Source organism: Adelges cooleyi, unplaced genomic scaffold (assembly GCF_023614345.1).
Source record: "Adelges cooleyi isolate 19-005CV unplaced genomic scaffold, UGA_ACOO_1.1 ACOO_flye_CR_arks_rails_tigmint_CR_PRNA_9, whole genome shotgun sequence".
Taxonomy (NCBI): Eukaryota; Metazoa; Arthropoda; class Insecta; order Hemiptera; family Adelgidae; genus Adelges; species Adelges cooleyi.
Window position 1 is genome coordinate 17,480,508 of NW_026096579.1, and position 21,893 is coordinate 17,502,400.

A 21,893-nucleotide genomic window follows, 5' to 3' on the forward strand; every position below is an offset into this window, starting at 1 on the left:
AAGGCTCAAGTACAGTAATTAAATATAACAAATATATAGTATTGAGAAATATAAGATACAAAAGTGAAATATAAATTGTTTAAGAGAGCGTCGCACCGGTGATTTTCAGTGGTAAAAACATCTTTAAGCAGACTGAAAATAACTCGCTTAATTTTGGTTTTAGAGTAAAAGCACCCATTATAAAATTAAAAGAAAACAATATTCCAGAGGGCAAGACGGTGCATTTAAAAAAAAAAACATTTTTTGAAAAGTTACAGTCATTTAAAAATGTTAATATAGTCGTTATTTCTAAAATATGTATTAAGCGTTATACTTAGAGTATTGGAAAAAAACGCACCGTTTTGCTTTCCGAAATATTGTTCTCTTTTAATTTTATAATGGGTGCTTTTACTCTAAATCCAAAATTAAGCGAGTTATTTTCAGTCTGCTTAAACATATAGAGATGAAAAAACATTTTTAAATCGCTTTCAAGGATGCTGTGATAGTCCAAAAAATAAATTAACTACCAAAATAGAGTCCTAGTTATTGAACTAATAATTACACACCACAGTTTAACCTATAAATTAAGATTTTGTAAAAATTTGCCTATACTTTACTCTTTAAAAATGAGCGGTGCGACGCCCTCTTAAACAAAACATAAAAATAAACAATCAAAAATTATTTTTACAAATAAAAATAAAAACTATCATAATATACATCCATAATTGCCTTGTTTTGTTTTAAGAACGTGTTGACAAGAATACATTATCACACACGCCAAGACTAAGGAACGTTCTATAAACATGCCAGGGGCATAGTATAGGCAATTCTAGAAGCATCGACGATAGTGTATCAGCCTACTCTGCCGCGCCGTTCATCAATTCAATATCTAATTTAGTCCAGTTGTCAGTTACACGTGCAGTTAGCACACACGTGGTGTATCATACTTAATATTATAAATATTTCAATGTGAATAATTCAGTGTTAATCGCTTCTTTGTTATTTATCAAGAGTAAATACATTCCATTATCGTTTCATTTTAATTAAATGTTTTAACTCTATTATATTTAATATCCGAAACACTAAAAATACATTTGTCCAGTTTTCGCGAAAAATTATCGATTATTTTTGTTTCATTGAAGTCAAAACTAAAGTGTTGGATTACCCCTAAAACGTATCCAGCTAGTTTGACAGGCTCATTATAGATTTTTTGCTATTGTCACGTTGCCCCCCCCCCCCAATCGTTGTGCCCTGGGAACGTGTCCTTCGTTATTACTGCCTGAATAAAAACTAGAAAATATCTTCATCCAAAATGCTGGTTTGACGTGAGAATCATAAAACAGACATTGTGAAACCCCACGTCACACGTTCAATTCATTATCTACCCACAATAAATTGTATTGACGTATATTAATTAAGACGCATTTTTGCGTCAATTTATATGAAAAGATCACCTTTAGGTGAATTAAATTTAACTATAATCATTTGAGCCTATCTGCCGACCAAAAACTTGACTGACGAGTCAATAAAAAAAAAACTAGATTTACTTCTTTTGTGTGAACCCGTCGATTTGAACCTGAAACGTTTTCGTCGCAGTTGTCGTTATTGTCAGAATTATTACACCCGTTTTTTTTAGCTGAGACGTTACTGTTTTTACAATGATGTGTTTTTATTTTTGTGTCTAGACCCACGATATCTCGTGAACCGATTTCTACGCGTAGCAACTCTATAGATTAGAAATCATACCACAAATTAAAAAAAGTCACCCCTTCCCCATCAAAATCGAGAAAATCACCCAAAAAATGTACAAATTTTTCAACTTAAAATTACGATGCTCTATAACTTTTTCAAAAATAGTCGAAAAAGTTCCAAATTTATATGAATTTTTCTTCAAACATAGTACTATCGATAAACATTAACAAACCAAAACAATTTATTATAAACCCTTTCCCTTAGAAGGGATAGAATTTTTTTCTTTATTTCAGTTTTTCAAGCAGTTTTTGAGATTTAGATGTGAAAATCAGACCAAAGGTAGATCTAAAATGGAACTATACGTATACAATTTTCTTAAAAATCTTGTGTCAAATTTTTTTTTTATTAAGGAAAAACACCAAAATTAGGGTAAATATACACTTTGGTCGTAGTCAGTTTCTAGGTTGCTATGTGTGTGTGAATCAACAGTCAACAGGTAATGAAAATAGTTTCATTATATTGTTAATTACGATATATGAGTAACTAACTATGACAGTACATTTTTATAGATCAACCCTTATCGTATCCACCCTGCTGCACAAGACTAAATATTAAATTTTAAGTACATTATTGCTGGTCCCATGATATCTTCTAAACCGCTATAACTGGTTTGAACATATTATCCACAGATTCGAAACGAAGCGTTTATTTAAAATTGATTTTATCACTTTCAGTTTTATAATAAAATCTGTAAACCTGTGACCTATCCGTCCCCACTATGTCCCGACGCCACTGTACTGGCTTTTTTTTGTTCATTACAATTGCTTTTTCTGCAAAATTTAATCTCGTGTTTTTGTTTTTATACAATATGAGTACACCACTTTGACACTATAGTCATATTCCCGTTTAACAGTACCCACCTCGATTATAAGTAAGATTAGACAAATTTCGGTGGTTTTTCCCCTTTTGTCCTACATTTTAACTTAAGGTGACCTTCGCGGTTGCAGTATTGCACCGATAATAGCGAAAACTCGTTTTATCTTTATCATTCGAGTTTTTTCGATATTGATAATTTTTTATACTTATTACCTCTAATATTATAAAAGTAACGCGGCTCTAAACATTTCACTCCTCTTTCACATGCAATTGAAATAGCATCTTTAATCTTAGTTTAACAGTATAGGTAGTCATAGTAAATATGTTATACATACAAGATGGTTCCAATCACGTTGAACGACTAGATAGTCTCACTAAAGGGTTATATAGTAATATGCAAATTAAATAAAACAGTACAATCTACGCGTTTTCCTTGTGGTCGTTACAAGCAAATATTGACGTCAACAGGACAAAGACAACTTAAGTACTAAATGCTAGTAAGCCCTTGTTTAAACAAGTAACCTTATTGTGTCACCAATAAAATTGATGGGATTATCCCTAGCCGAACTCTGATTAACAAATATCGCCGGGACACTTTGCAAATGTGCCTCTACTAAGGTACTCGGATGTCTAGGATGTATGGAATGTGCAAATTAATTAAGGTATGTGACACCCAAAAGTCGCCCTCGTGACCCCAAGGTATAACGTTTGGTTTTTCATAAATATCTAGAAAACTTAGGGTCTCAGCGAAAAAGTCACTCTATACAAATTGAAAGTAAATTTAATTTTCAACAAATAGGTTCTATTCGTGTTTTGCTTAGGAGCAATACTTGAAGATAAAATTTAATTTCCTACCCCTTTAAGAGTCTGCCCAACTTATTACTATTAAGGAAGTTGTGTAGAGCAGGTGATGAAAAAATCGAAAATACTTAAGGAAAAACTGGTAGGTATAATATTTCAAAACACTATTTACAGGCTTACATCGTCATTATGATCATCATGATTACTAACATTATTATGGTTGTGTTATCAATAATCCTATCTTCAAGGTCATCACTGCCATCTTGCATGTCCTGTCCAGGAGGACCATTTGTACAAACACCGTGACAAGTGCTTTTCTGCAGCCACAATGTCCTTCGCAGAAATATATAATTTCTTAATGAGTCCGGAGCTATAGGGTCAGTGGGACGAGGCATCCATCACCACCCTTGGGGTCCATCCCTATTTCATGGTTGAAAATTTTATTTTTCTGTCAAAGTTTGGAAGAAGCCGTTGCTGGATCTGTAAATAAGAAAACACACTACTGTAGTTTGTCGAAAAATGTGTATCACACAAATGCAAGTATGAAAATTCATCATGCTTAACGGGCCTTACCGCTGCCATCGTGGTTTCTATCGGTTGTAGGGCTGTCCAATCAGGTTTCAGCTTAGTTGTGAAGCCTTGATGAACGCTGCACGTCGAAGTCGAAGATTAATTTCTTCTGGCGCCTGGTAGACCAACATAAACAGCTTTTCTTCTGCTTCAGCAACCTTGTCTTCGGATGCGCCAGGGTCGAAGAAGAATATGTCATTTATTTTTCCTATTTCGTCGTTGAAATGATACATTTACTTTTTCCGTTATTTCTTGGTAAATTCATCAATAAACATTAAATTTCTACTGCAACAACTTGGTTTTGACTTTTACACGCCCGCATCTCCCTCAGTATGGCTCTTGGCAAAATATGAATAAGATTTTTTGTGAGAAAATAAATTTACTTTCATTTGGAAGACTAGACGTGTAGACAGTTGACAAGTTATACAAGCTATTCTCTACACGCTTGCGACCTTGTCCTTGGTGTAATGACTTTTTTTTTTTTGTGGCGGTCATTGTAAATTATTACCTAATTTTTTAACAGGTTTAGCGCCAACAGAAAACAGAATCCGTTTTAGTCTAATCTACACGTCCGCTGTGACGTTGGATCTGTGAAATGTGGTTTTTACAGTATCGTTTATGAATAATTCATGAATATATTTTATATGAAAACGAAAATTAATATATTTTATAAAATTACAATAAATAATGTCTTTGTCGTTGGATAGGCAATATTTTGTGATTTTGGACGGAAGGGTGCGTAGGTGTAGCATGATGAGCATTTCTTTGGGAGGAGGGGGGAGGTATAGTCCTTACACAAATTCTGAACATACAAAAATAAAGTAATTAATGTAAATGTTTAATTGCCTCAATAATAACATATTACCATTGTTATATTTTGTTTAGAGGTGTTACCAATGGGTAGCTTCCTTTTCAAGATATACATGCCCTGTTATAATTTAGATAAAAAAAAAACTTATTGTACATACATATTTGTATAGATTGTTTTTGAAAAATAAAAAAAAAATAAAAAAAATAAAAAATATACTTTGTTATGAGCCCTTTTGAAATTAAGAGCGTAACAGAAATAACGATTGTAGGTTGTAGTTGAAATTTTGAACAAATATTGCCGCGTTGCAATAATATTTAATGATATTTATTATTAATATTCACTAAAACTGAACATATAAACAAAATATACAAACACTTTTAAAATAATACTTTACAGATATTTGTACCATACAATAATGCAAAAGATGTTGGTATGTCGTTCTGCGTCTCGCAAAAGATGCTTCCAGCTTCGGTGCATAGAATCGTCTCACTGATGGATCCTTTTTGCTTGGCTATTTAAACCATAAAAGGTAACCGGATCTGGGACGCATTACGTGTTCAGACCTGTATTGGGCAAGGCCGGGTAACCTTTTGAATGTACACTTTTTTCCATGCATAATTTATATACTAATTCAAGTACATATTATTTGCGAAATTCTTGAATTAAATTATACTATTTGTCCATAACGACTTTAAACAATTTGCACGGGTCGTAAAACCATATATAAACTGTTTTTAATTTAATCTCAAATTTATTCTTGAGACAATTTACACTTGGGGTGCATTATAAATGAGTAGGCTAGAATCAAAACTTACATGATCCGAAAAGAGAAAATGACAGGTGTCAACAACACTGTCTTATAGGATTTTTAAAGCTGAATCCGAACGTGTTATTAATTTGTTTTAAAATCCTTAAAAAACCTGTCTGGATTAACCCGTGCAATTGTGGTTAGTAGGTATGAAAACAGATATAAATGCAAATTGATTTTTTTGCGTTTTTTGAAAAATATGGTTTTTGGATTATGCGAGTTATGATTCTAGCCTACTCGAATATAAAACTTAGAGGAGAGGGAGTGGTGCGTCTCATACCGATGGACAGCACTCGTATCCACGGATATACTAATTAATTGACATCTTACTATCTAAGCTCTAATATCTCATTTAATAATTACCTAATTATTCGGCTCTTTTTATATTGTGTGTGTGTGTCACTTTAGCTGCTCTATCACCGGATTACCAAAGGACCACCAGGTATCAGGTTTAAAACCTTTATATTAAAATACATATATCATATTTATATTGCTTTCCGTTCATTTTAATACACTTTTATCAATCACTTAATCTTTACTCGGCGTTAAGCCTTTTTAATAAATAACATTGTGCGTAAAATTTCGATATAAAAGTTCTTTGGCAACTTTACTAGGTTATGCAGGAAACAGATTTTTAATTTTTTGCTTTTTTTATGGGAAAAAAAATTGAAAATTGTATTCATTTAATTGCAATAAACTAAAATGTTTATAGCCAAAACACTCTAATCTCTTTACAGAATTGAAATTTGACCGTCCTATGTAGTCGAAATTTTGTCTGGCTTTTTGTTCTAAAATTATTCAAAACGGCTTTTACTCGTAGAAAAAAATATTTAAATTAAAAAATAATACCTTGAACTGCTCGAAGCTTATACAAATTAACAGAGACAAATGCGACAAGCGACATGGTAGTAATTCATTACAACCTTTTTTTTCTTAAATTTTTCCTATACAAAACCCCTTAAAAACAGACCGCATGCGACACATATTATTGTAATAACCAAAATATATATTTTTATGGAAACATTTTGTTTTTTTTGTTTTTTGTGACCTTGTACAAATATTAATCACATTAGTGGAATAAAAAGACAAAACCGTTACATAAATTGCTCAACATGTATATTATATTTTAGATATTGTTTTTTATATAATAACCGTGTATCGTTTATGAGATGTTCTTAGGACTTACGTCATAATATGGAAAAAGGCCAATCGATTTATTTTCAACGCTGCGGGTAGCACACGAGAATGAAACACACACATTCATTTCGGTAGTAGATTCGGTTAACAATGCAACAACAAAGATAAGTGTACAATTTTCAAGTTCTCTTAGTCCGCAAACGACTAAAGGACTCGTGTTGTAATTCGTATGGTACTTAATTGGATTTTTCAATTTTTTATTTTTATCGATCGGGTAATAAAATCCATAACGCTATGCAACTTGTATACAAATCACCGCTGTAAACGTTTTGTCGTTTGGTAAGTCGACCAAGATAAATCGCGGCCTTTATTTCTTCGGAAACCTTACAAAAATCCATATATATATATTATGTATATAAATCGTAATCCAATAACGTGTATACCTTCAGTTATACAGTCAGTTGACTGTTTAAAGCACAACCGCGTGTCGCCCATTAGTACTACGTTTGCTAGTCACGTTTATAATGCGCACTTGGCGACCATAGTGAAACAAATAACATGATAACCAAAATAAAGTCGGCTTTAAAGCGTTGTAAAAAGTATCGGGTTTGGATTGTGCAGAACTTGAAGCATCTGATGGCTCTGTCGGGTACCGTGCACCCAGCGACGATCAAAGATTTATTCCCAAGACTCGACGACGAAGACAGGGAAGCGTTGGTAAGAAAATTAAACACCGGCGAAGACCTGTACCCGAACTGCGACAATTCTATATGGCTTCGAAGTTGTACAAAAGAGACTACTAGTCCGATTCATGGCAAAACCATAGGTGAGCGATTTTTTTGCTAACAATACAACTCGAGACGAACTGTTTGTTTCTCATACTAATGGTATCTTCTTTTCATGTGGTAAATACATATGCACAAATCATAGTTTGTTCAGCCTCTTATCCCGGTTGTCAAGGTCATACTATTGATTTAAAAAACAAAAAAATACATATTATGTCACACATACAAGTGTAATAATAATCGTGAACGTCGTGTGACAGGTAAAATACCAAAATGGTTAACCGGATCACTGCTAAGAAACGGACCAGGTTGCACGCGTGTCGGGAAATTTGAATTCAAACACTTATTCGATAGCTCAGCTCTACTACACAGGTATGTGCACATCATTGTCTTATTTCATACACTCGTGTACAGAATTTCAGTCTTCTCAAACAGATTTGCATTTGATAACGGCACAGTGACGTACCAATGCAGATTTTTGAAATCCAATACTTACAAACAAAACCACGCAGCTCAGAGGATTGTCGTCACTGAGTTCGGAACTAAAGCTTGCCCAGACCCGTGTCAAACGATTTTCCACAGGTAATTGTTAAATATTGTTGTTTATCACAGACCACTGGTTTGAGACGTTAAATGTTAACCGTTTACTGTTTACCATTGTACCTGTTCTATTATTAGTTAATCATTCAGAGATTTTATTCCTAGTTTTAAAATTACCGCTGCCTAATCAACCTTGCTACAATCATACATTTTTTAACGTAACTGCACTTAACAATTAACAACTCATTTTGAACATTATTATTCGTATTTACAACAGAAACGTACGGATAAACTTTTTTGTCAAGGGCAAAATTCATGTGAGACAAAATATGTAGTAACCATTGATTCCTATTTGTATTTTTCAGGTTTGCCAATGTGTTCAATTGGAACTCCGACGAAACAGATAACGCAATGATATCAATATATCCGATTGGAGATGAATATTATGCGTTGACGGAGTTTCCCGTTATGATCAGAATAGATCCCAAGACCCTGGAAACGATCAATAATGTAAGTGTTGTATTTTAATGTGAATTTACAGTTTGGTCACATTGATCACTGAAATTTTGGCGAGTTTTTTCAAAACCTTTTTAGTAAAAAAAATTCGAAACAGCATCTTCCTTCCCCTGAGATTATTTCCCATTGGCGCTACCGGGTTTTATTTTGTAAAAACAAACCGATAAACAATTATTGTCGTTAAATTTCCCACATTATGTTGTGTTATACATTTTTAGAGTTTTTTTTTTTTTAAATATATTTTCGCTCGATATTAGGGAGTGCTATGGGGCCTACCGGCTGTAGTTTCGCTTATGCGTGTAAAGATACTTATGTTAAATACTTTGATTGTCGTCACGTTTTCAGGTTAATATTGCTAAGAAAATGGCCATAGTGCACCACACTGCGCATCCACTTTTGGCGTCCAACGGGGACGTGTACAATTTGGCGACTATTCCCAAAATAGACGGTCCTTACTATGGCGTGGTCCGTTTTCCTCGGTGCGATCCAGGTATATAAAACAATTAAAACCTAATTGAATATTGTTATACAGGGTGTTCCAGTATGAAAGGTAAGTAATAGGTGATTGGACATCTAGGGGACCCCCAAATAAGCCCCCGTTTTCATTTTTTCGATAACTCAAAACTTGAAGGTTTAAAAAAACAAACAATTATTCCATGTTATTCAGTGCAAAATGCTCACCTTAAAAGAGGGGTCACATCATTTTCAGTCTTTTTCAGCCCCTAACTCTGCTCTTATCACTTATATTATCATTTATTTCTTATCTCTAGTCTCTAATCATTTATCTCCACAGATATATATAATAAACTAGATTGCTAACTGTACATGTCACCAATAAAGAGGATTGAAGCAGCCACTTTCCACCATCTTGGTGTAAATTAGAACCTTATCACGTTAGAATAATATATGTTTAAAACAATCACAGATATATATAATATTGATATAATAATATATACAGATATAATATGCGTTGAAAACACACTTAAATTCCACCAGAATGGCGGACCGCCGGCTTCATTTCTTATCGCTAGTTAGTAATCTAGTTTATTATATTTATCTGTGTTTATCTCTTATCATTTAGCCCCTATCTCTTAGCATTTATCTCTAATCTCTCATAATTTATCTCTTATCAATTATGTCTTAGCATTTATCTTTTATCACTTATCATTTATTTCTGGTCTCTAATCATTTTTCTCTTATCATTTTTTGAGTTATGGTCCGAAAGGGACTGAAAACGATGTGACCCCTCTTTGTAAGGTGAGCTTTTTGCACTAAATAGCGGGGCATAACTTTTTTTTTTTAATTCATTACTTTTTTACTTGACTGTCGAAATCTTCAATTTTTGAGTTATCGAAAAAAAGAAAACGGGGGACTTATTTGAAGGGGGGTCCCCCGGATGACCAATCACCTATTGCTTACCTTTCATGCTGGAAAACCCTGTACATATAGAGTGTTGATGGTTTTTTTTTTTTACGCGATTTTGTTTCCGGAAAAAGAAACCGGACAACGACATGCCGGTGCCGACCGGATGTTCGATCAAATGCACGTGGTGGCTTTGGTCAAGTGTCGGTGGCCTTTGCACCCGGGCTACATGCACACGTTCGGTATGACCGAACATTACTTTGTCATAGTCGAACAACCGTTGAGCGTGTCCATACCGACGGCGCTGGTGAACCGATTCAACGGAGAACCGCTGTCTTCTGCTCTTAAATGGTTCCCAGACCATCCGGTAAACATCAGCTCGGCCTCCGTGTGATCTAAGTGATCCAACAGTAGTGCATATAATATATCTACATGTTTTTTAGACTTTAATTCATTTGATTTCTCGAGCCGACGGACAAACGGTGGCGACGTACGAGGCCGAGTCTTTTTTCTACCTTCACATCATCAACCAGTACGAAAACGACGATAGCGTGGTGATCGACATTTGCTGTTACCGAGATCCAGCCATGCTCGATTGCATGTACATCAAAGCGTTACAAGTAATGTTACAAAATCAGCATAGAGCAAATCTAGTATTCTCGTCTCGTTTTTACACATCTTCATTCATACCATACGTCTCTCCGTCCTATTATTTATAACATTCAGCCACTTCTATAATTCGGTCTACCTCTTCTCTTACAATCCTATTCTATACCCCTATGTGTCCTCAACACGACCGAACCTTTTTTGATCGATTGTCATGTAAAATCACGGTAGGTAGAAAAAAACACAATTGAATTATAGGAGATGTTGAAATGCAAAACACAGATTGAGAGCGTCACCGCCCCCCTCCTTCCCGCCAAAAACTATACATACTAACAATACAAAAATACATACTTAAAAAAAAAACACTACGATGGCGATGATTTTTGTACAATTATTAGCTTAGAGGTGTTGTAGCATGTGTATTGCAGAATCCATTATTGTCAAGGAGATTGGAAAGAGTTACTTATTAAGGGGCAGAGGATAGGCAATATTCAACAAAAATATATCATTTTAAATAATACGCCGCCTAATTTCGAGTTAAACAAATATTAATTTTTTTTAGTTATCAAACTTTTAAAGTTTTTCTTCTTCAAGTCGTGAAGATAGTTTGGTCCAAAGAAGAAACTATGAGAAATCCAACCCCGCTTTAAAAGTCCTTATAGCATAATTATTAGATCGTCCAGTACGTTGGTATGAATATATAGATATTTTTAACATGAAAAACAGTCAGTTTCTAACGCCTTTAATAGATCAAGTTAGATTTTAAGTCGGTCGGACGAAGAAAATGTTCCCAAAATAAAAAAAACAATTAACAAACTAACATGAACAAATAAACAATTTTTTTTTTTTTTTTACAAATGTCTCATAAGAACCTGAACAAAAATCCGGATTATGCAGCCATGTTCCGGAGTCGGCCGCTTAGATTTGTGTTGCCGTTGACAGGCCAAAAAAACGGCGGTAGATTGGCGGCACAACACCCGTTCGTATGGCCAGAGGCGCTGTGCGATTTAGGATGTGAAACTCCCAGGATAAACGACTGTAGGGCGGGCAATAAATATAGGTTTTTCTACGCCATTTCGTCGGACGTGGACGCGCAAAATCCGGGCACGGTATTTATATTATATATAAATATATTATTATGTTTAATGTGCCAAATAGTGTAGAGTTTTACAAAAACTAACACACTGATGGATTCGACGTTAAAAGATGCTACATTGTATGTTGTTTTAAATAGATCATCAAAGTAGACACTGTCAACAAAAAGTGTATAACTTGGTGTGAACGAAACGTTTACCCTAGTGAACCGATTTTCGTCGCATCGCCCAACGCTGAAGTAAGTACCTCCGTAATTTATGTACGTTTTTGGAACTTCATTTGTATATGTGAATAAAGTTTCTCTAAACCCTGTAAGTTATTATTAATTTTCGTGTGTACAGGACGAGGACGACGGAGTGGTGTTGTCTTCGATTGTCTGGGGAGGAACTGAACATCAACGTCGAACAGGAGTTTTAGTTTTGGACGCAACAACTTTGAAAGAATTGGGCCGGGTAACGTTTGACACAGAATCGCCAGTGCCAAAATGCTTACACGGGTGGTACGCATTGAGAACGGTCTGAGCAAACTACTTAATTCCATTTTCCAAAAGTTTATATCTGCCGTTTAAGTATAGTCATAAGAACGTGTACAATTCACCCGTCGAACACTAGCATTTAACTAGTGTTACACTAGTTAAATGTACCGTAATGTATTTTATTGAATTGAATGATTTAATGTACACACGTTCGATGTTACACAGTCAATAAACTGCTACCTAATATTATGTTGTATTCAATAAAATGTTGAAGATCTTTTAAAAGCGGTTATGTATGGCGTTTTAGAATTTTTTTAAATTTGGAATGCTTTGGACCGTTTTATTGTTAAGCTTATGAACTCGACTGGCCTTATGTTATGACTTATGACTCACAAATTATAGCCACCAACCAACTTTTGGCTACTACTACTGTCGGATGTATTTGAAAGAATAATCAATAATTCAAAACAAAAAAAATGAAAACTTCTTATTCATATGTTATGAAAACCTTTTCGCTTATATTAAAGCAAATAGACATTTTCATTTTGTGTAGTTTTGTATCGACAGGAACAACGCTTTATTGGACAACGCTTTTGCATGTACTGCAACTTATTAGTTATTTTAATAATTTTTATTGAATCGGAGCAAAACGACTGAATATTAGTGGTCAGTGCTGATGAACAGCATACAAAAGCGTATGTTAAACAAAAATTAGACCATAGAATATTAACTTGGAGTTATAAATTAAAATACATATATATTGTATACTTTTGTTTACATCATTGGTTCCTAAACATTTTATTATTGGCTTAGCACTTAGCCGAATAATTTTCGCCCAAAAATGTTGATTTAAATTTGATCGCAAGACGGCCTCTGATAAGTTATCGTTGAAAGTGTACCTTTGTACAATTGATTCATAGTTTTTAGTTGGGTTGTTTCCGACGTTAAGAGGGCGTCGCACCGCCCATTTTTAAGTATTAAAGTATAGGCAATTTTTTACAACATCTTAAATTAAAGGTTAAACTGTGATGTGTAATTATTAGTTCAATAACTAGGACTCTATTTTGGTAGTTAATTTATTTTTCGGACTATCACAGCATCCTTGAAAGCGATTTTAAAATGTTTTTTTATCTCTATATGTTTAAGCAGACTGAAAATAATTCGCTTAATTTTGTATTTAGAGTAAAAGCACCCATTTTAAAATTAAAAGAGAACAACATTCCAGAGGGCAAGACGAGGGTGCGTTTTTTGCATTATTCCAAGTATAACGCTCAATACATAGTTTAGAAATAACGACTATTTTCACATTTTTAAATGACTGTAACTTTTCAAAAAATGATTTTTTTTTTTTAAAACGCACCGTCTTGCCCTCCGGAATATTGTTCTCTTTAAATTTTATAATGGGTGCTTTTACTCTAAAACCAAAATTAAGCGAGTTATTTTCAGCCTGCTTAAACATGTTTTTACCACTGTAAATCACCGGTGCGACGCCCTCTTAATTGCGAAACCATCGAAACGTCTTGTCGAACAGCAGCGACGAAGGCACTCGAACCGGAATGATGCCCAAGCCGCCGCCATTGTTGGTTCCCTCTTTGGCCGCCATATATTCGCGTCCGTTGAAGCTGAAGTGCGCCGATTCTATGTTCTTGCGGTGACTGAACGGGTACATGCACTTGATCGGTTTACCGTAGCCGGCTATCTCGCCGCGCACGCCGTCGCGCCGTCTGTGCCGCGAAAAGTCCGCTTCCACGTACCAACCGGTTCTGGTGGACACCAGCTCCACGGTGAAAATGGCGGCGGCGATCGAGAACCCGCAAATGACCACCGCGTACGTGGTGAACAAGTCGGAGTTGCGCAGTTGCCGCTCTTTGCTGCCCAAGTTTAGCGGGCAAATCACCGCTTCCGGCAAGTCTTTGGTCTGCAGGTGTTTAATAATGCCGGACTCCATGTACGACAGCATTCTGGAATTTCGAAAACAGCAAAATAAATTCAAAAAACTTAACTACAAATTCGTGAGATGTAGAGTTTTTGAGCAACGTAGAAACGTATAGAAGAGTGGTGATTTTTTTCGAATTTGTTAAATAAACTGCGCAAACGAGTAAAAAATAAATCAAATAAGCGTGTAAACAAATCGAGTAAATAAAATGAGTTGACAAATCGAGTAGTCGAGTAATTAAATCTAGTAAGTGAGTAAAGACATATATGGAACATTCTGAGTCAAACCACGAGGTCATCGGCCTGACGTCCTCAAATTTTTTTGAAATTTTTTTTTAAACTTCTTTTGGTCAAATAATAGACTTTTATTTTTTTGAAATTTTTATCACTAATTTTTACCCCAAAATAAAGGTTTTTAAAGTTATTTAAAAAAAAAATGGATTTCGACCAGTTTTAAATTTCTGAAATCAAATCTTTTCGTCTAATAACGGGAGTGGGCCGAGATTTATTTCTATTTTTTTTTTAATAATGACAATTTTCCCGGGAGGTCACCCATCCTGGATCAAGCAGTAACGGACACAGCTTAACCTCAGATGCCGCGTGGCACACTGCGTCCACACTATGCCCCTGTATTATTTTTAAAGTTATTCATAAGGAAAACGTTTCACTTTTTACTCCCAAAATATGCAAAAAATCAAAATTTACCAAGACATGTTTTTTTTTTTATAATAAGTTTAACTGTAATACATTTTTTTAACTGAAATTAAAATTTTTTTTATGAAAAAAAAAATAGAAATAAATCTTGGCCCACTCCCGTTTTTTGATTTAAGTCTCTGATTTTATGATAAATATTTCAGAAATTTAAAACTGGTCGAAATTTATTTTTTTTTGAAAATTAACATAAGAAATCTATATTTTTAGGGCAAAAATTTGTGATAAAATTTCAAAAAAATAAGTTTTTGGTTTTATATTAGACCAAAAGAAGTTTAAGGAAGTCAAGCCGATGACCGCGTGGTTTGACACAGAATGCCCCATTTTTACATTGGGTAGCAGGACATTTCATCAATGAAGCCGTTGATTTTGTAAGAGTCGCTTATGCCTTTCTACTTTTACATAATTCTTCTGGATGTGGTGTTCTTCATTTGTCTGGATCAAGCATGCCAGGAGAAAAGCACTAACAGCTACTGATTTTTCCCCGCTAAGTTGGGGAAGAGTAAAAGTCTGATCGCGAGGGTTGCTTGCTCGATATGTGCACTTACATGGGATTAAACAGTGGCGGTAGAATGCTGTCTTTGGGGTAGACGAATGACATGGACCTAGTCAAGTACGAGTCGGTCGTCAACACGTAACGGCATCGTTTCTTGTCCTCCGTAATGGACCGTTCGATGTTCAACATTAGAAAATTAAGCCAGTTCCTGTCGTGCAACAGCAACTTACCTGCGTCCAGTTTTTGATTTCGATTAGTGATGATATACTAAGAAGATAGGATTCCTTACCGGACGATATGATGTTTAGAATGTTTTCCAAATCCAAATTGTCGACAAACACACCGTTGCCGTCGTACATGGAGTGCTTGAGCGGCATCAGGTCGCTGTCCACCTTGACGGCGTATTCAATCGCACTGCCCTCTGTGGCCACCCACTGGTAACCGCCGTTTGCTATGTCGTCCACGCTTTGGATGGGCAACGTGAATTTGGAAAGCGTGAGAAAAGCGGTCAAGTTGGCCGTGTAGAAAGAGGTCAGTATCATTATGAAGATCCACCAAGTAGCGAAAATCAGCCTGGCCGAATCTGAGTACATATTGCAGTGCAACACACGGTGTATTGGTTTTTAATCAGAACATTTTCTTCAGACTCTTGTTTACCCGTGTCCGGATTCAACGACGACCCTTGTTTCATTAGCGCGCCGTAGACGAACCAAACGCACGTGGGTATGGGATACACGGTAGACTCGCGTCCGCAGAGCTTGTGTCTCAACAGCATAATGCCGTAGATGATAGGGCCAACCGCTATTAGCGATAACAGTATTAACAACCAAACCTGTGACAAGACAAACAAAACATCATAATGCAATTAGTCGTCGGGGTCATATCGAAAACGTACCTCGGACTCGAAAGGCGCCAGTAAACCGGACCCGGTGGCGCTTTCTTTGGGCCTCTTCATGAGCACAACGAATTGAAACTGGGTGAGTTCGATTCCCCATTTGACCAAGTGATCTAATCCGGGCAGTATCGGTAAAAAAGCCGCTACCATGTCCACGTCCTAAACGCGCCCAAGAGTTAACAAAAATGAGATTCAATTCACGCGATAATATCATTCAAAATTGTAAAACTTATTATTTTTAAGCCAAAAATCATAGCATATTCTTAACAACATTTCTATGGTATTTGTCATTAACTGTATTTAAACAGAACGTTACTCCAGAGTAAAGACCAACAATTTGTTACTTACAATTATTAATTATTCACATTTGCCACTTTCTTTAAATTGACAAACTCACAACACCGTGGCAATATTAATATAGTTAACAATTTTTAGAAAATAAATAAAATCGTTCAAATTCTTCAATGCTGAGTAAATTGATTGTATTGCATTTTTTTTGGATATAACGCAGTTAAATACAAAGTGTACAGAATAGAAATTCCACTAAATTAGATATTATTTTATTTGTACGGTGACATCGGTCAATGGAGAAACCTGTCAACTTTGATTTGAATAAACAAAAAAAAAAGGCGATTGATTTAACTAAAGTTGACCTATTTCTTCTTTTATTTAAATCATAACAAAACGTTTGTATTTTTGGTTACACGAAATATTGTTCTAAGTACTGTAATACATAATAAAATGAAAGTTTCCATTTTAACGAACAAAAAAAGTAAATTTACATTGATATAGTTTTTAGCATAAATTAAAACGTTTCCTAATATTTGTTTGACAAATACTTTAACTGCCTTTAATTGGTGAAAATTAATGTGCAATATTTTTTAGCTTTTATGTGAATCATAAAGAAACTAAAAACAGTCTTTGGTCATTAAAATTATTTTAGACAAATTGAAAAAGGTAATTTTCATTAACGGTCCTCATTTAAAGCAAACCTTTTAAACAATAGACACCAAAGGCTTTTATAAATTATTTCTAGTGTGTAACGCGTCAGGACAAAAATTAATCAATCAAAAATAATCTAATAATGAAATACTTAAAACGTAGTTATTTATAGTACCTTACAATATACCCAAAACAATGGATACTATTATAATAGATATTGTCTTATACTCGTGAAGTCAATACTCGTATAGACTGTTGGGAAAAATGTATACAATAAGTTATGTTTCTCCTGTATGGAGTCAATGCGTATCAGTCATTTGTCATCACCCTTATAAGATGTCGTACATTATATATTTTTATGTTGCATTTTATATTGTATGATTCGTTCTTCAATATTTTATTTAGATTAAGGATATCCATTCGTTTTCTTAGGTCTTAATCCTATATCCTCATATCCAGGTATTCGCCAAAATGATTAACTAGTTGTCTCCGTAATACTATCAGAATTTCCTTAATGCCTATCGTAACACTATAGGTCAAAAAGTACTACTTGCTTCCCGCGTTAGGTAATAAATATTTTTCATCCGAATTACCTCACGAGAATATCTGATTTTTAAGATAATTGTAAAATAATTTTTCTTCTATAATACCCAATAGTATTTTCAATATTTTATGTTATAATATTTTTTTAACACAACACGAGATGACCAAATAACCACGTTTTAACGGCCTAGTTGTTATGGGCGGGTACTTCGATATTAATGTTTTTATAGACTAAAGTAGTCCTTTGTATTTTTTTAAGCCGTGGTAAAATAATTGCGTTTTTTATTTCACTCTAAAATAACGAAAATTTATTTAATTTACTAAAATAATTTACAACTTGTTTGTACGCAGTTTGCGAGTGTATAATATGTAAAATTATAAAATAAATAATTTTCATACATTATACTGTTTACCCGGCCTGGGAGGTAATTCAGATATCCTTAAAAAAACCATTCGTATACGGTTCTAACAGTTACTAAAGAAAAAAAATGGAGGCGATTCGATTGTGCACTGCTACTAGGTACATGGCATATTAGCTGTTGTCCACAGACACATACATAAGTTACTGTCGTCTTACCCCTTGCACTAACATGTACACGATGCTTCCGTTCTCTTTCAACAGCGTCTTCCTGGTGGGCACCACAACGTCGTAGGTGAATCCGTATCGTTGCCGGAGAGTTTCCACGATTTCGAAAGCTATACCGTGACCGATGAGTGTACCGTTCGGTTCTGTCGTCACCCAGCTCAGTGGTCCTGTGTCCTGCGTTTTCAAGAGCAATTCAGATTTACACCATAACCATTAGCAACAAACGTTAAGTCAATTTATAATCCTAATTCAATTGGTTGTCCGTCTGAAAATTGTTCAGCTCCCAAGTGGGGGTGATTCATATTGATCTACACCGTATTTGCCTAAATCACAGTTCAACCGCACCCTAGTCTACGCCTATTCGAGGGGAGTTCTACGGATCTGGAAATGTATAGTTGAAGTTTGCAAAATTGCAATACCTACCGGAAAGGTTGCGATCTTCAGACGTTTGCCCCGTAAGATTTCGTTTCGGATTTGTACATTATTTTTCAAATCACAGTGATACCCCTTGTTGTAGATCGCCTTGGCTGCGTTACCGGAAACTGCGGAAAAAGCGAGTTACATGTTTTTAATAACAGCGATTAAAAATCGTTTTGTTTTAATATAACACATTTTTTTAACGACTTACTCCATTTCCAAGGGGGCGGTAAAGTGGTCACCGCAGTAGTGTTTGGCGGTGGCCAATTAGCGCACAACGAGAGCAACAGCGTACTGGTCAACGCCATTGCCCGGATCGGTTTGTGCAAAGTGTTTAACCGCGGCCTTTGTCAAGAAGTTGAACCATATTTATTGTTTTTAACATTTGTGTCGGCGACAAGAGAGCGCGTTTGTACTTTACATATGATTTCCGTTGAGGGGGACCTGTCGAAACTGTCCCGTGTCTGAATAAATGATTACTACCCCGAAGAGGTGTTTATTTAACAACAACGCGGCGCTGTCATGGCTGACAATAGGTATTTTAAATTAATCAAGTATATGTGCGTTAAATTTTATGTAAAAACACAATAATACACATTTGAAGAGTACACGAACGATGTAGGTACACCTACCTTAAAAGTATAACAATTGAAAACTATTTTATATTTTGATGATCTAATGCTAGACATTTAAAAGCATGTTAATGTTTTTAGGCTTCGTTATAAATAAATAAATAAATGAAGTAAACGAGCAAGTAAGCCGTGAAATGAGTTGCGTTTAACGTGATGCAAAAGTACTCACACATAATTATTTCTTGGTTGACTCTCAGCCTAAAAACGCCTTGTTTATAAAACAACATATTAAGTGGTCGGTATAATGGAGTTGGACCACCACACACAATCTAGTTGAAAAGTATAAATACCATTTAAATGAAATAAGACAACTGGAATACGTTATTAATTTATTTAACCGTGCAATTAAATAAATATTTTAAAAATATGAATCTACGAGGAAAGATATTATTTCTAAAATTAACCACTGCTGTTTAAACACATTTGACAAAATATTTGGACGATGTTTAATTTTAACATGGGACGTTCATGTTAAATTTCCAATAAATGGTTGTTATGGGTTAAAAGCTGGTCGGTTTTTTAAGAAGTTTTTTATAGACAATATTTAAGAAAAAAATGTTTTTAGTCATTTTCCACCGTGTAAATTTATTTAAAGGCTAATTTGTGTAAGCTTTAGGGTATTATTAGTCAGGTATTGTGGAAGTCGATTTTTGAATAACTGTTTCGTTTAATAAAAAAATACATCATTAAAAAACCAATACCTTCTCAGCTATCGCATCGAAGCAAAACATATTTTAAAAACCGCCAAATCTCTTGTATTGGATTTGTCATTTATTATTAGATAATATAAGTTTATTACGTAAATAAATCAACTAAAAGTTATTATCCATTAAACTACATTTAATTATAAAAATAATACATAACTACTGATGTTCAACTGTTGAGTTCACGATCACTGACACAATAGAGTAACATGTTCGCATAACCTGTTAAAAAAATGTTTTTTTAATTATGTTAATAAGTATAAGAAATAATTTATTATTATGTGGCAACAAATAGTGACTCGACCTTGGCAGGAGCATGTTTTATAAGGGTGGTTGGAACAATAACAACACAATAAAAAAGTATTATAGATTTTTAAATTAAACCTAAGAATACAAACTTTAAATAAGACTGGATTAAATTATATTTGTGCTAGTATAGGTGCGGTAATAGTAAAAATAAAAGTTCTAAATTTCTACTTCAAAACATTACCATATTGAACCTAAATGATTTTCTAAATATAAAAACATACAGAAACGAACAGATGCAAGTTGACCACCTTCGTGTTGGTGATTTTCATTTCCAACTGATACGCGTTGTTCATTTTCATTGATAAAAGAATCAGTTTTTGACATTCCAAGTCCATCACTGTCCAGTTGCAGCTATATATTGAAAAATTGGTCGAATCGTTCTGAACGATTTAAACCACAAACATACACCATAATAATATTATATCATATTTTTTGTCGTACAACGTTTTGTGTGCAACAGTTATTTCCGTCGTAATTACCTGAATTTTTAGATTTCCATACAGGTAACACGTGGTAAATAATTGGAACACATAAATAGTAAAACCAGAAAACATTTTCAACGAATGTACGAGATCCGTCATTTCTCCCTTGTAAAAGTTCTGTAATCGTTTTTTTTAAATCCCATTATAATTCATATTATTATGTTTGAAATAATGTACAAATTGTAATTATAATAACGGTACCATTGATATTATTAACAATAGAAACACTACCGTACACGAAGCCACAGCTATATGTGTCAAAATAACCTGACCGAATATATTGTGAAACTCTTGCATTCTCCTGAAAATAAAACAAAATATTATTAAATGACGGTCATTTAAAATAAATTAAGTAAATTGTTTTTATCATCGTTAATTTATACAACTACTTCAGGGGTCCTACACTAGCATTTACTTAGACACATTGTAAAGGAAATATTTCGCTATACTTAACATGATGCTAAAATGTATAAACTCATATATGATATATTAATAAGGAAAACGAATATCTATTTTGATACGTACATAAGCTAACCTAACCTAACACGTTACTAAAAATAGGTACTCCGTTTTGAGTAAGTTTTGAAAAATCATATGTGGCACAATTTTAAAATTATGTTTAGTTAATAAATAGTTTTTATATGAAAAATGTTATGTTTCTCAAGATTTTGAACGATTACTTTTGAATAATATGAAAAACCAATAATAAAAAATGTACTTCGATCGATACATCAAGCAAGTGTTGAACAATATATATCTATTTTTAAATATATTGTCTAATATTTACCAAACCTAACCTTACCCATCTCTTGAGTTCGGTTAAAATTATAATGAGTGGTTTTTGGTAAAAAAAAAATACACAGCTACTCATTTTGAGGTAAAAAGCTCAATATAAAGTACTATTAATTGTGTTTAGAAAATTCTTACTGTCCAGATTTTTTCAGTATTAATTTCATTAACACTATTTTATTGTAAAAAAATGTTAATAATACATTCTAGTTTTTTGTACACTTTTGATTTAACTTAATACTTTTTTAAGCAGTCGGCCAATGAAAACCAGTTTACCAATATAATAAAAAAAACTCACTTAAATACTCTCTGATGAATTATAATAGTGTTTATCAAATCTTCATAATTATTAACGGGCGTTATGTTTAGTTCATCGTTTTTGTTTAGTTCTGTAAATAG

At 34.1% G+C, this 21,893-nt stretch overlaps 2 protein-coding genes and 2 long non-coding RNA genes across 6 annotated transcripts; 1 reads left to right on the forward strand and 3 right to left on the reverse strand.

Moving 5' to 3' along the window:
* Positions 1 to 3,449: 3,449 nt before the first annotated feature.
* On the reverse strand, positions 3,450 to 5,197 carry LOC126846730 (uncharacterized). The gene is made up of 3 exons (XR_007686921.1): positions 4,946 to 5,197; positions 3,922 to 4,846; positions 3,450 to 3,828 (listed from the first exon to the last, which is right to left on the reverse strand). It is a non-coding gene; the product is annotated as an uncharacterized LOC126846730 (long non-coding RNA).
* A 684-nt stretch (positions 5,198 to 5,881) lies between these two features.
* Positions 5,882 to 12,273, forward strand: LOC126846653 (carotenoid isomerooxygenase-like). Of its 3 annotated transcripts, none has more exons than XM_050586359.1 (11): positions 5,882 to 5,979; positions 7,296 to 7,500; positions 7,720 to 7,831; positions 7,895 to 8,041; positions 8,365 to 8,509; positions 8,861 to 9,005; positions 10,012 to 10,244; positions 10,321 to 10,497; positions 11,353 to 11,592; positions 11,718 to 11,816; positions 11,920 to 12,273. In XM_050586359.1, the coding sequence occupies exons 2-11, from the start codon at positions 7,311 to 7,313 to the stop codon at positions 12,097 to 12,099; spliced, it is 1,668 nt and encodes a 555-aa protein (XP_050442316.1). In that variant the 5' UTR covers positions 5,882 to 5,979; positions 7,296 to 7,310; the 3' UTR covers positions 12,100 to 12,273. The 3 variants fall into 3 exon arrangements, with proteins under 3 accessions (XP_050442316.1, XP_050442315.1, XP_050442314.1); XM_050586358.1 differs by lacking the exon at positions 5,882 to 5,979 and adding an exon at positions 6,818 to 7,013; XM_050586357.1 differs by lacking the exon at positions 5,882 to 5,979 and having other exon boundaries at positions 7,080 to 7,500.
* A 1,229-nt stretch (positions 12,274 to 13,502) lies between these two features.
* Positions 13,503 to 19,005, reverse strand: LOC126846654 (ionotropic receptor 93a). The gene is made up of 8 exons (XM_050586360.1): positions 18,790 to 19,005; positions 18,585 to 18,703; positions 18,153 to 18,335; positions 16,091 to 16,249; positions 15,853 to 16,027; positions 15,485 to 15,778; positions 15,248 to 15,425; positions 13,503 to 14,014 (listed from the first exon to the last, which is right to left on the reverse strand). The coding sequence occupies exons 1-8, from the start codon at positions 18,884 to 18,886 to the stop codon at positions 13,549 to 13,551; spliced, it is 1,671 nt and encodes a 556-aa protein (XP_050442317.1). The 5' UTR covers positions 18,887 to 19,005; the 3' UTR covers positions 13,503 to 13,548.
* Positions 19,006 to 20,562: 1,557 nt separating this feature from the next.
* LOC126846655 (uncharacterized) lies at positions 20,563 to 20,973 on the reverse strand. Its single transcript, XR_007686913.1, has 3 exons — positions 20,907 to 20,973; positions 20,703 to 20,822; positions 20,563 to 20,603 (listed from the first exon to the last, which is right to left on the reverse strand). It is a non-coding gene; the product is annotated as an uncharacterized LOC126846655 (long non-coding RNA).
* Between the last annotated feature and the right edge of the window lie 920 nt (positions 20,974 to 21,893).

Excerpts from the sequence above, each read along its gene's own strand:
- LOC126846653 (XM_050586357.1), top strand. The coding sequence starts at position 7,233 with ATGATAACCAAAATAAAGTCGGCTTTAAAGCGTTGTAAAAAGTATCGG. Across the intron at positions 7,832-7,894 it reads AGCTCAGCTCTACTACACAG|ATTTGCATTTGATAACGGCA; the intron begins GTATGTGCACAT and ends CTTCTCAAACAG. Across the intron at positions 8,510-8,860 it reads CCCTGGAAACGATCAATAAT|GTTAATATTGCTAAGAAAAT; the intron begins GTAAGTGTTGTA and ends TCACGTTTTCAG.
- LOC126846654 (XM_050586360.1), bottom strand. The coding sequence starts at position 18,886 with ATGGCGTTGACCAGTACGCTGTTGCTCTCGTTGTGCGCTAATTGGCCA. Across the intron at positions 15,779-15,852 it reads GTCGTTGAATCCGGACACGG|ATTCGGCCAGGCTGATTTTC; the intron begins GTAAACAAGAGT and ends ATATGTACTCAG. Across the intron at positions 14,015-15,247 it reads CCGCCACTGTTTAATCCCAT|AATGCTGTCGTACATGGAGT; the intron begins GTAAGTGCACAT and ends TCGAAATTCCAG.